Source organism: Podarcis raffonei, chromosome 1 (assembly GCF_027172205.1).
Source record: "Podarcis raffonei isolate rPodRaf1 chromosome 1, rPodRaf1.pri, whole genome shotgun sequence".
Taxonomy (NCBI): Eukaryota; Metazoa; Chordata; class Lepidosauria; order Squamata; family Lacertidae; genus Podarcis; species Podarcis raffonei.
This window is the reverse complement of record NC_070602.1, coordinates 69,367,422-69,379,529: the sequence shown is the minus strand read 5'-3', so window position 1 is coordinate 69,379,529 and position 12,108 is coordinate 69,367,422. Positions and strand designations below refer to the sequence as shown.

Genomic DNA, 12,108 nt, shown 5'->3' with positions numbered 1-12,108 from the left:
CTTAGATCCGTTCTTCTAATAAAGGGGAAATAATAATTTTGAATAATATGATTTGTCATTTGATGCACTTTAAAAGCACCCATTTGTAAAATTAGCATATCAAAGGAAATCATCCAGCTAGCTTCCTGTGCTCAGAAGGACAAAGCATAAAGTTCACCAGAAGTAAAGATGAACAACTCTTTCTCATTTTGTCCCATTTCCCATTCACAGTTGTGCTCTCAGTTATTATCCATAATCAATACAAGTATTTCGTATTATATTTTTGTAAGAAAAAACACTGCAATGCTGCAGTTTAGCTGGCTGGCCAACTGCGGCACAATGGCAAAACAATACTCAGGCGAGGGTAGGGTGGGTTAGGTGAACTGTAAGGGGAGGGGGGCATGGGGTTTGAAGAGTGTGCAAGGGGAGGGGGTAACAACAACAACAACAACAACAACAACAACAACAACAACAACAACAACAACAACAACAACAACAACATTATTATTTATACCCAACAACAACAATAACAAAAACATTCTGCACTTATTAGATGAAAAAAGTTACTGCTGTAATGAGCGAAGAAAAATAATTAGAAAAAAATAGAAGAAAGTAATGGCATTTTAACTAGTAAATGAGCAACAAAAAATGTGTGTGTTAAAAGAATGTTGCTTTTCAGTTGATAGGGCCACAATTATACTATGAAACAAGTAAGAGATACAAAATTGTGATGATGAGATATAATAATCTATAAGAACGTAATAATCATCACATTACCTCTTTTAAAAACAAAAAAAAAATTTCCTTCCAGTAGCACCTTAAAGACCAACTAAGTTAGTTCTTGGTATGAGCTTTCGTGTGCATGCACACTTCTTCAGATACACAGATACGTGCATGCACACGAAAGCTCATACCAAGAAATAACTTAGTTGGTCTTTAAGGTGCTACTGGAAGGGAAAAAAATTTTTGTTTTGACTATGGCAGACCAACACGGCTACCTATCTGTAACATTACCTCTTTTGTGAAGATATGCTATTGCTGAGGCAAGACTCTGAATGATGTGCCGTGTCTCATTCTCTGTAAATTGACCTTTTCTTTGTAGAATCTCTCTAAGTTCTCCATCCTCACATAGCTCCAATACAAGGTACACACGCTAACATTAAGAAAAAAAAAATATAAATGTGTGTGTGTATAATATGAAAGAATTAATATGTATTTTCAATCTAAATGCCTCAAATATTTAGTTAAAAATAGAAAAAACATTTTTGTTTTAGAAAGATTGAAGAATTAATATTCTTCATATTTTTGAACAGCCAACTACAGTGGTACCTCGGAGGATGAATGGAATCTGTTCCAGAAGTCCATTCGACTTCCAAAACATTCAGAAGCCAAGGTGTGGCTTCTGATTGGCTGCAAAAAGCTCCTGCAGCCAATCGGAAGCCGTGGAAGCCCTGTTGGAAGTTTGGCTTCCAAAGAACATTTGCAAACCGGAACACTCACTTCCAGGTTTGCGGCGTTCAGGAGCCAAAACGTTTGACTTGCAAGGCATTTGGGACCCAAGGTACAACTGTATTCTTAAATGTTACAACATTCAAAAACTGAAAATATAAAGTGATATTGGTTATAAGTGCTTTTCAAAGAAGAGTCATTCAAGGTGAAAAATGCGGAAGTGGGAGGCAGGCGCTAAGGATCCTTTGCACCACTCACTTCCCTGATAAACAGCTTCTTCAAAGGTCTTTTACTCCTAGTGGGACTATATCAGAGCACCACTGGGTGGCTTGGGAGTTTCAGCACCCTCTCCCCCTCTATAAAGCCCCATTTCCACTTTATAGGAACTGAATGGCAACACAATTCTAACACAACCATCTGTCATCTCCACACATGGTTTGCACCTTTGGGTTAACTGCATTATAGGATTTCTGTTGATAATGTCTTACCTTGGGAGTCTCAAACACCTGTTCAAGATGTATTATATGCTCATGGTTTACTGTTTTTAGGATGCTCACTTCCCTTTCAAGTAGTTTTACTGCAGAACTCCCCGCCTTTAAGAGTGAGAGAAACACATTTCTTGCGGCAGCTTCAAAGTCAGGTTCCATAGCCTTAGTCCTGTCAAACACCCCTACCAGAACTTCATGAGACAAACACATAAAAAACTAAACCAAGCCAAGGTAGGCATGGTTGTTACATTCATAAGAGGAATGATAAAACTATCCCGATATTTGCAATAAGATACAGACAGGTAAGTGAAGAGAGAGCAAGAGGTATGGCACACATGAGTTGCAAGATACACAGAAAAATAAGCCTATAAACCATCTGAAACCATCAGAGGCACAAGGAGTACCAAGAATAAAAGGCTCTATATTACTCCAACTAGATGTTACTTGTCCTAATTTTTTTGAGACTTGTGGAAGAGACCAATATAATTTTTCTTTTTTTTAATGTATTCAATAAAATCCCACCGACTCACAGGCCTTTTTATGTATGGTATTTTAATGGATATGTAGTTTTTACCTGCTCTTTTAAATACATTAGAACTAGTGTTATTTTGTTTTTAATTGGACTTAGCTCACCCTGGAACTGTATGTTGAGGTGTGGGATAAAAGTGCTCCAAATACATACATAAATAAATATCCCCATGCAGCCTTGACCCTCTGCTCAGGCTTGAAATGCCAACAAGTACAGACAGGAGGCTGAATTGAGATATGGAAGGAATGTGCAAGCCTTCCATTCCCCTAATGGCCTAGTGATGTGCCACAGCCTTCTCACCAAGAAGGAAAGAGGAGGGTAGAAATAGGAGTCTCTTGTGCCCGATAGCATTCCCTCTGTGGTTGGGTGATGAACCGGTGCAGGATAGGATCATGCACTACGTAACTCAATAATTACAAAAATGATTCTGCAATTATTTATCCAAATACGATTCCTGGAATTAAAATATTCAGAACATACTAGGCAGTTCAAAACCACTTATTTCATTTGAACCATTTGTTTGAAAATGGTAGCATTATTATTATTATTATTATTATTATTATTATTATTATTTGTATATCACCCTTTATCCATAGGTCTCAGAGTTGTTCACGATATTATGTCTCATGCTTTCTGAGAAATGAAAGTTGAAGAAAACTGATGACAGCATGAAAATCAACATATTCACCATTTGCAATGTGAATTTGGGGCACATAAATGTATTGTGGTGATTAATTTGTAATAAATAATATTATCATTGTCTGAAAAATAAAAACTTATTCTCCAATACAATTAAAGCCTACCTTTTCCCGGTTCACTTTCTTGATTGCCCACTTCATGCCTGTTTCTTTGTCTGTTACTTCAATCACCACACCAAAGCTGCCTTGTCCTAATTTCCTTCCAAATGAATAAATTTGCTGCAGTAATAATAATAAGAAGAAGAAGAATAAAATTAACAAGTCGAATGTTACAGAGGAACACCCAGTAAGGACTCATCCAGACTTGGTCTTGCCCCACCACTTTCCCCTAGGGAAACCCAATCTTTACTGCTGAATTGGACCAAATGCCAGCTGGGCTTTCTGCGGATTGACATTTGCTGTGATTCATTGGTAAAGAGCAGGTTTTCTCAGGGAAATCTGTGGGACAAGGGCAAAATCGCTCAGACTTTCTAGACACAGGTTCACCTGTGCTTTCTAGGCACAGGTAAAGTGAAAGTGTGGATGGGCCCCTAAGTTATGTCAATAGTCAAATATATGAGAAAAACATCCTCAAGACTGATGAATTTCACTAAATATTCAAATCCTTATTACTGAGAAAAACTGAGTTTTGCAGGACATCAAAAAACCAGATTGTGATGACGGGGGCAGTGGGCTGACAGCAATGGAGTGTGCTTTGCACTTGAAAAAGAAGGCACTCACAAAAGAAATGTTCTAGGATGCTTTCGGGAAGATATACGGGTCTTCCATTTTATACCGTGGGGCGAAAGAATCCTAACTTTACATACATGCTGATGGTGACTGATCAGGAAAGGGATATTGGGGGTGTGGTGGATAGGATAATGAAAATATCAGCCTAATTTGCATGCCAGGGGATCATTAGGAAAGAATAAAAAACTAACCTGCCCATATCATAATACTTTATACAAATATATGGTGTGGCTGCACGTGGGTTACAGCGCACAGTTTTGGCCACCACCGATTGCAAAGAATATTGTAGAACTGGAAAAGTTGCACACGAGGCCATTATGCGTCATCACTATGGTGGCTGAGCTGTGCCTCTGAGCTCTCTATTCTCCTACTTTCAATGCCCGCTGGGTTCTGGGAGAGGGGAGATCTGGAATGCTTCCTAAAGACACTGAGTCCGTCAGCTGTCTCTCCCCTGGTGGTCCTCTTCCTCCTCCTCCTGTCGCATTATTTCCCAGCTTTCCCCCTCATCTGCCTCTGAGCTGTGACCTCCCTCAAACCTCTGTTGTAATTCTGAACTGTCTCCTCCTTCTCTGGAAGGGTCTGGCTGGGGAGGCGGTCTCCACCATTCCTCCTCTGCCCAGTCTCTGACATCCAGCCTGATGAAGAGTGTTGAGAAACTTGAAAGCTTGCTTTTGACATTGGGATTGCTGCATTACAGAGGGTTGGACTTTATGACCCTTTGGATCCCAATCTGCAGTTCTGTGATTCTATGATATTATGTCAGTCAGGATGGTCCTTATACAGGCATTACCACTCTCCCACCCATGGACCAACGCAGCTATTTACACAGCTATTTTTGCCATCTTCTAATTAAAAATTGTACCAAAAGTCTGGAGGAATGCACAGCTACGAACCTGAATTGCTGCTCCATCTTCTATTCGCGTGTGAGGAACTTTGAAATCTGTATTACTGCCACGAATGCCTGGGGTGGTAATGAGCATTTTCCTCTGAGAGTCTGTTAGTTCTGACTTTGGCATCTTTAGGGACATAAAAAGAGAAGCATGAAATTAAAATACAAACCATTGTTTTAAAAGGCTATATGCTATTTTATGTACCTTCCGGCACATGCAGTAAGTTATATGTAAGTTATTACAAGAAAACGAGAAAATATATGAAGTGGGACAAGACCTAGAAAAGGTGAACTTATTGGATTTCAAAACAACAGATCGCAAAACAATCAAAATGTATGATGGAGCAGGAGGCAGCCAATGTAGTAGCTGTTGTTGAACTTCAACTCACCTCAGCCCCATCCAGTATGGCCAATTGTAATGGATAGTGGGAACTGAAGTCCAGTAACACTTGGAAGTCACCACATTGGCTAACCCTGTGTCGGAGTATGAATAAGTGGAAAGAAAGAGAGTCTAAAGACACCTTATATAAAAATATGTATTCCTTTTTCCTTTCTGATGCATTTGATCTATTTCAACAAGGAGTTCCAACGTAATTTAAGCTTGCATTGCTTTTTTATGTTCAACTTCAGTTCTAGGAAATGCTTGCTGAAAAGCAAGTCTCACTCACAGAATCCAGATTCTGCAGCATGTCTCCCAATAAGCCTCTCTATTTCCTTGTTTTCTACAAGAGGACTAGTATGTCTAGGCAGCAGGTGAGCAGTTACCCCCATGTACCACCAGCTGAAAGAGCAAAAGCCACCCTGAACAGCACCATCCTGCATTGATAGCTGATAACACACCAGCTATGGTCCGAAAAGGGTTCATTCCCTAAGGGTGATGCACATGCTTCGCAGGGGAAGGTCCATGGCTCAGTGGTGGAGCATATGCTTTTCATGTCAAAGGTTCCGGGTTCCATCCCTGGTATTTTTAGGGAGGGCTGGGAAGGATCCCTGCCTGAAACCCAGAGAGGCATTGCTAGCCAGTGTCAAGAATATTGAGCTAGATGGACTGAAGGTCTGGCTTGTTAAAAGTCAGTTTCCTATGTTCTATGTACTTATAGTCAATCCAAAACCCCATATTCAATACAAGTCTCAAGACTGGGAAGAAACTTAATCTGAGTCCTGGAGAAGCTACTGCTAATCACAGTAAAGAGACAGTACTGAGCTAGATGAACTAATAATCCAATTTTTGTTTTTTTATTCCAAAATATTTATATAGCAGTATGGTACCCTCAAACCAGAAATAGCCAAATCAATGCACAATAAAACTTTTTTTCATAAAGCAGGTTCATATATTCATATTCTAATAGAAACATAGAATTGTAGAGTTGGAAGGGACCGTGTTAAAATAAAATAAGGCAATCTGATTCACTCTGTACCTATATAAGCCAACCAAGCAGAAGAGCCTAATGGCTGCTTTAAAAAATCCTTTTTAAACTGATACCGGACAATATATATAAGGAATTCCACTAAATAAACAGTAGTGGAAATGTATTTGTATTTACATATTTACAACTGTAAATGCTACTGGTGTTAGACAGCCTGAATAAAGAATCTAGAATTACTAGGGTTTTTAAAAATTCCTAATGCCTGATACTTTTTTTTTTTTATCAAGCAGAGTAAAAGATTATTCTTTTTGTGTGAATCAGCCAACTGGGATACGCTATCAAAAAATGACACTGCATTAAGTGCTTGCATTAAGTTAATCAATTAGATACTAAATTAATGAAGTAGCTGATGTTGGAAAAAAGACAAGTAAATGTATAACTAAGAGAATAAAATGATGCTAAAATTATTTGTGCTAATATAATATCCATCTTACACTAAAAAAGTAAAGAAATCTATAACAATAATGGATTTCATATATGGCAATTCTAAAGTTAGTGGTCATGCTTTTCAAAACATCCTATGCATTCTACTGACCATTCGAGATGTAAAACTCAGTTGCCAATAGTAAAATGAAGTAATTCTTTTTTATTATACTATATGACATAAAGAGTATAATCATAGGTTACTATATTATCTTTTTATATCAGATGTAAATCACTCATGGTATGTTCAAACAAAGTTTATTTGAGATTGTTCAAAGTTTGCATCCCGCTTTTTAAAAGCACTACTTTAAGGAGGCCAATTTGTGTTAATTGACCAAATTATGGGTAATCCTCTGGAGTTTCAATCTTAAGTGCTTTCCCATCCCATTTGTTTTGAATGTATATTTATTTCAGGGGATTTTTTTGCAACAAAAGCTTTTAAAGATTTGTGCTGTACAAGTTTCAAATACTTGTGTTCTCAAATAAATGCAGTACACAGCACTGGACTGAAAACAAAAGAAAATGTCCTTTGTACATATTTTCTATAAAAAGCATCAGGGGAATAATAGAAATTTAGGTCAATCACCACTTCTGCTTAATTTCTCCACACAATTATTGTAACTTTTGAAAATTGTGAGATTAAATCTGAGCTATTATTTCAAAGAAAATCAAATGATTCAACATATCTACATTCTCAACATCAGCTGAAACTGATCTAATGATGTCACCCCAGTTGTTGCAAGGGTGACTTGTTTCATCTCTCTGATGTCACTGCTCAAAGCGCCATGCCTATTAGGTTTTAAAAGAGGAAGGTTAGGGAGCTTGCGTTTCAGAGGCAGGGGACCGGCAGAAAGGGCTTCTGGGAATAGTGGATGCTTTTTCTGACGCCCTCAAATTGGCCTGAGCAGGGTGTGGGAGGGATCAGAGAATAAGTCAGTCTAAGGCAGCCTTTCTCAACCTGTGGGTCCCCAGATGTTGTTCAACTACAATTCCCATCACCCCTAGCTAACAAGCACAGAGCTCAGGGATGATAGGAGTTGTAGTCCAACAACATCTGGGGATCCACAGGTTGAGAACCGCTGGTCTAAGGCAAGTTCTGGACAGCTCACTCATCCTTAGCAGTCACCAGAACACTTCTAGGTTTTCCTCTGTGGAGCTACCAGACAGGCTCCTGCACCTTTGCAAGATGACAGGCAGGCAGCTGCTTAAACAGGTAAAGGCATATCCAACATGTAGAAGCAGCCATGGTGAGCATAACACCTGCAACTCTTCTGCCTGCTGTTATGCAGTTTTCAATGGCAACGAACCGCCGCTGGGACAAAAGACTGGCAATCCCACCTGCCTTTGTTTCAGACGCTATTCCATCTGCCATGCCGTTCAATAAAAAGATTTCATACAGCTGCCATTGCTTTGTTACTGGGAGTTAGCGGATAGGGATCTCTTCTCCCATCCTAGTTCAATCTCACTTCAGGATGAGAGTCTTAACAAGGAGGGCTGCCAATGCTTTTTCTACTACTGGGATTTAAGTTCAGTGAGCCCTCCATTCAAAGTGGGCAGCCTCTCGGAACCCACAAGTGAAACAGGTACAGCTGCCACTGTAAAGGAGTCCATCAACTGGCAGGGGGAGGGGGAGGAACAAGGCGTATATGATCAATAACTTAGCAGAGCTAGCCGGCCAAGAAAAACAGCACAGGAAGATGGAGCAGAGGTCCATTAAGAAACAAGTAATTTGCCCATCCAGCACCCAACTGGCTTGGTCAGCACTTTGTCAGGTGTGTCTGCACAAGTTTAAGCTTCCTATCCCTGTCTGAGTATAAGCCTAGGACTTTCTCCAGGCAAGACTTCTACTGTTTCATAGGGCTAGAGTTTCTTATGTGTCCTATTTGGTCCTGCCACATATGGTTGGAATTGTACATGGTCACCCGGAGGGTGGCAAATGCTCCGTGTCTTCTGCCTGTTTCTGTGGCTGAGTGGGTAAGCAGCTTTCCTGGAGGGGAGTGCTTTATAGGTTTGAATCCTGACATTTTCCTATTTTGCCTGACGTTACTATCACTGGCCAGATTTCACAAAGGCATTTCACAAAAGGGGAAGTTATCTGAACATACACTGGGGTGGTGGAAGGATGGTGGAACAAGAAGAAAATAAAATCTTTGAAGTTAGTATTCTTACATTTGCTAAATAAGATGTTTGTTTCTTTGACAAGGTGTCTTCAGGATCCGAACATTCACTCACTGAAGTAGTTGGTGACTCTGAGGTCTCTACTACAGCTTGTTCAGGGCTCATGGTGCCATTATTGCAACGGGGGCAAAAAAGCACAACATTGCTTGGCTCAAATGATGTGCAACACTCTGTGCATTTTGCAGTTGTATTTTCCTGACTGAGATCAGCCATCTGTTTGGTCGTGTAGATCCTGCTGTACAAATTAAACAGTAGCACAAAGATTGGCACCTCAGTGTCCACTGTTGAAGGAAGCAAAACAAAAAGCTGAGAAAAGGAATTGGAAGGTCACAGTTAGTGGACTGGTGGTATTAAAATGTGTTATGACTAGCAATGGCTTCAAGCAATAACAGTACTGTAATACAGACTTCTGATCTCTCTCGATCTCTCTATACACACGTGTGTGTGTACACAAACACACACACACACACATTTTTAAACAGCGTTTCTGTGCGCTGCTCTGGTTTCGCCAGAAGCGGCTTAGTCTTGCTGACCACATGACCCGGAAAAACTGTCTGCAGACAAACGTCGGCTCCCTTGGCCAGTAAAGCGAGATGAGCGCCGCAACCCCAGAGTCGTTCACAACTGGACTTAACTGTCAGGGGTCCTTTACCTTTTTTAAGCAGGGGAAATTATTTATCTTGATGATTTCAGCTTACAAAAATGGAATATATAATAGTACATTTTTTTATGTTGTAATATTAGAAGGAATATTATGTACAACCTAAAATCTTACCTCAAAAAGTGAGGACCATGTTGAAATAGGTAGCACTGTCATGGAAGGGAGCTGGAGTAAGAATGGATAGAAAGAAAGCACTGAAATCTACAGACTAAGTTCAATCTGCCTACTATTCATAAACTAAAAAACACCCCCCCAAAAAAAAAACCATACAGAAACAGCATGCTAGAATGTTCTGTTGTTTGTTATTAGTTACTTTATCATTCTGGGCTGGATTCAACTAACTGGACTTCCCCTAGCATAACAAGGTTTTCCCTCCTGTCTTGCCTCCTGCACCTGCACCCCAAATTGGCTCAGTGGGAATGGGAAAACCCCCAGAAACGTTCATAGAGGAGAGAGGCGGGGTTGTTCGGTGCTTGTGCTGACAGAACATTTGTAAAAGCACAACACTGAATTCTTCCCTGTTTATATTCTCAGCTGTAGAATAAAAATTGAAAACATAAAACAAAACCTATTATGCTAGAGAGGTAAATGTGTATTCAGCTAGCTTGAATGAATTGACAGGGCTTCAGGTATTTGGTAGGATGTTGGACTAGATAAGCCTTTGGATCCTATCTTATTGCTTGATCCTTAAAAGAAGAATACTTAATTTAAGCCAGTGTGTGTCAGACCTTAAAACAATTCCATCCCCCCTTAAAGCCTTTGCTCTCTAATGTTCTTTATATTCCTCACTGGGTACATTCCCCCAGATCCAGCAACTTCTGAGATATGTCTACTCCACCTCTGAGATTGCTACCTGCCAACCTATCTACGATGGTGGTGGCACAGCCATCTTATGCCACTTCAACTGTGAAATGTGTAGGCTGGGGCCAATACAAACATAATCAAGATAGCTCTGATCTGTGTCATTGCCGAGCTGCCCCCTGCAGTCCCCATTGCCACTTGGAGCTCTGGATTCCATGCCAGAAGCACACCAGGGCAGCATAATTAATATGGCAGAATGGTGAGTTTGGGCATGCAGTCCAGAGCTCCAGTCAAAGCTGCCCCCTCAGCCCTGTTGGCTGCTGCCATGGGCATGCCAGGAATCAGATGGGCCCAGCATCTCACATGTTGGCAGCGGGTTTAACATGGGTTTTGCTCATCTCTAAAAATTAATGAGCTGTGCTTGTTCCAATGTTTGCTACCAGACTATATGAAAAGGGTTTTAAATTTTGACTTTAAATATATGACAGGAAAGACCAACTGGAAAGCCCGGGACCAAATCATTTTACAGCACCTCTACAGCCCAACCAAATTCTAAGCATGGTGTCATGAAGGGTTAGTCTACAGTTTCAGCTGTAATGAAAAGGAAAACAGATTCCATTCCCAAGAAATAGTGACTCCACACATACTCTCTCTTTTGGATTTTGTATGTAATGTCCTGGCTAAACCTTGAGCACATGGGTTCTATAATTGTCATACCCTAAGTATTGCACTGCACCTACTTTATTATGGAGCTTGACTACTCATGAGAAAGTCGGTTGCTAGTTAATAGACACTTCCTACCACCAGGTGATTAGGAGAATGGCATGGTCCCCAACAATGCAGAAGTCAGCCATCCCTGACATAAAGCAGCATATCGATGAGCTTAATGGTCAACCATGCAATGTGCAAGTGTGATTTACCCACCACATGGATACTGAAGAATAATTAACCTAAAGAATCTCTTGTACGCTTTTTGTGTTAGCCAAGCATATCAAATTTATAGCTAGCTTCCTAATCTCTTTTTATGCAGAGAGCCAGAGTACATTTTAAAGCATTCCTAAAATATCAAAGAAGAACAGAAGTTATCTAAACAAATGCAGGATAAATAATTATAATCCCTTCTGGACAGACCAAAGCTCAAAGCAAAAGGTGTGTAAAGTGAAACAGGTGAAACAGACCCTTTAAATTTTGACCAGAATGCTATAGGAAGCTCAAGTGCAATGCTGCCATGTTATTAAAGTCTAAAACCAATAGCTAGATAATTAAACAAAAAACAAAACAATATTATGTAACTGTATCCAAACATTTCATCTCCGCTTAACAAACACAAAACTTTTATTACTTCCAACTCTACAATTCTATTATTATCCTTTTATGTTTCTAAGAGTACATACACAAGCAATAAGCACAACTGGGTCTGCCATCTCACCTATGTACTTTGTGATGTGTCGCATTCAAACATTTGAAGGTGCTAACTCAAGTTTATCAATATTTCAGTCATGCCATTATAGATCAAAATAAATCACTGTCAAAATTGTCTAAATGGAAATAGGTTACATTTGCTTAACCACATTATATATGCCTAGTTGCATCTCAAAGCAAATATACATGAGGTAAATGCTTCCCTGCTACTATTTTATTTTAATTTTTGTACTGCCAAAGTGTATCAACTCACTGAGTTATTATTCTAGTTACTCTGCTGAAGGTCACTGTGAAGTTTTCTTCCCAATAAAATCAAATTTTGCACCATGGCAATACAGACTCTGTAAGAAGAAACCAAAAGATTTTTTTGAATAGCAAAACATGAACTTGTATAAATTTGCACAACCTTAGCCATGTTTCCTGCAAAGAGTTTAC

At 39.7% G+C, this 12,108-nt stretch overlaps 1 protein-coding gene across 27 annotated transcripts in view; it reads right to left on the bottom strand.

Annotated features, from left to right (window-relative positions):
* The window catches only part of STK33 (serine/threonine kinase 33), a 50,970-nt gene that overhangs the window by 21,582 nt on the left and 17,280 nt on the right, over window positions 1-12,108 (bottom strand). For 8 of the 27 annotated variants that reach the window (XM_053391869.1, XM_053391894.1, XM_053391877.1 and 5 more), the window contains 7 exons: window positions 11,927-12,014; window positions 9,565-9,615; window positions 8,781-9,095; window positions 4,766-4,888; window positions 3,249-3,362; window positions 1,917-2,021; window positions 994-1,132 (listed from right to left, as the gene is read on the bottom strand). In XM_053391869.1, coding sequence (XP_053247844.1) covers window positions 994-1,132; window positions 1,917-2,021; window positions 3,249-3,362; window positions 4,766-4,888; window positions 8,781-9,095; window positions 9,565-9,606 — 838 coding nt within the window. In that variant the 5' untranslated portion in view covers window positions 9,607-9,615; window positions 11,927-12,014. Of the gene's footprint in view, window positions 1-993; window positions 1,133-1,916; window positions 2,022-3,248; window positions 3,363-4,765; window positions 4,889-5,150; window positions 5,310-8,780; window positions 9,096-9,564; window positions 9,616-11,926; window positions 12,015-12,108 lie in introns of those variants that run through there. The other 19 variants (XM_053391932.1, XM_053391944.1, XM_053391913.1 and 16 more) reach the window with 8 other exon arrangements.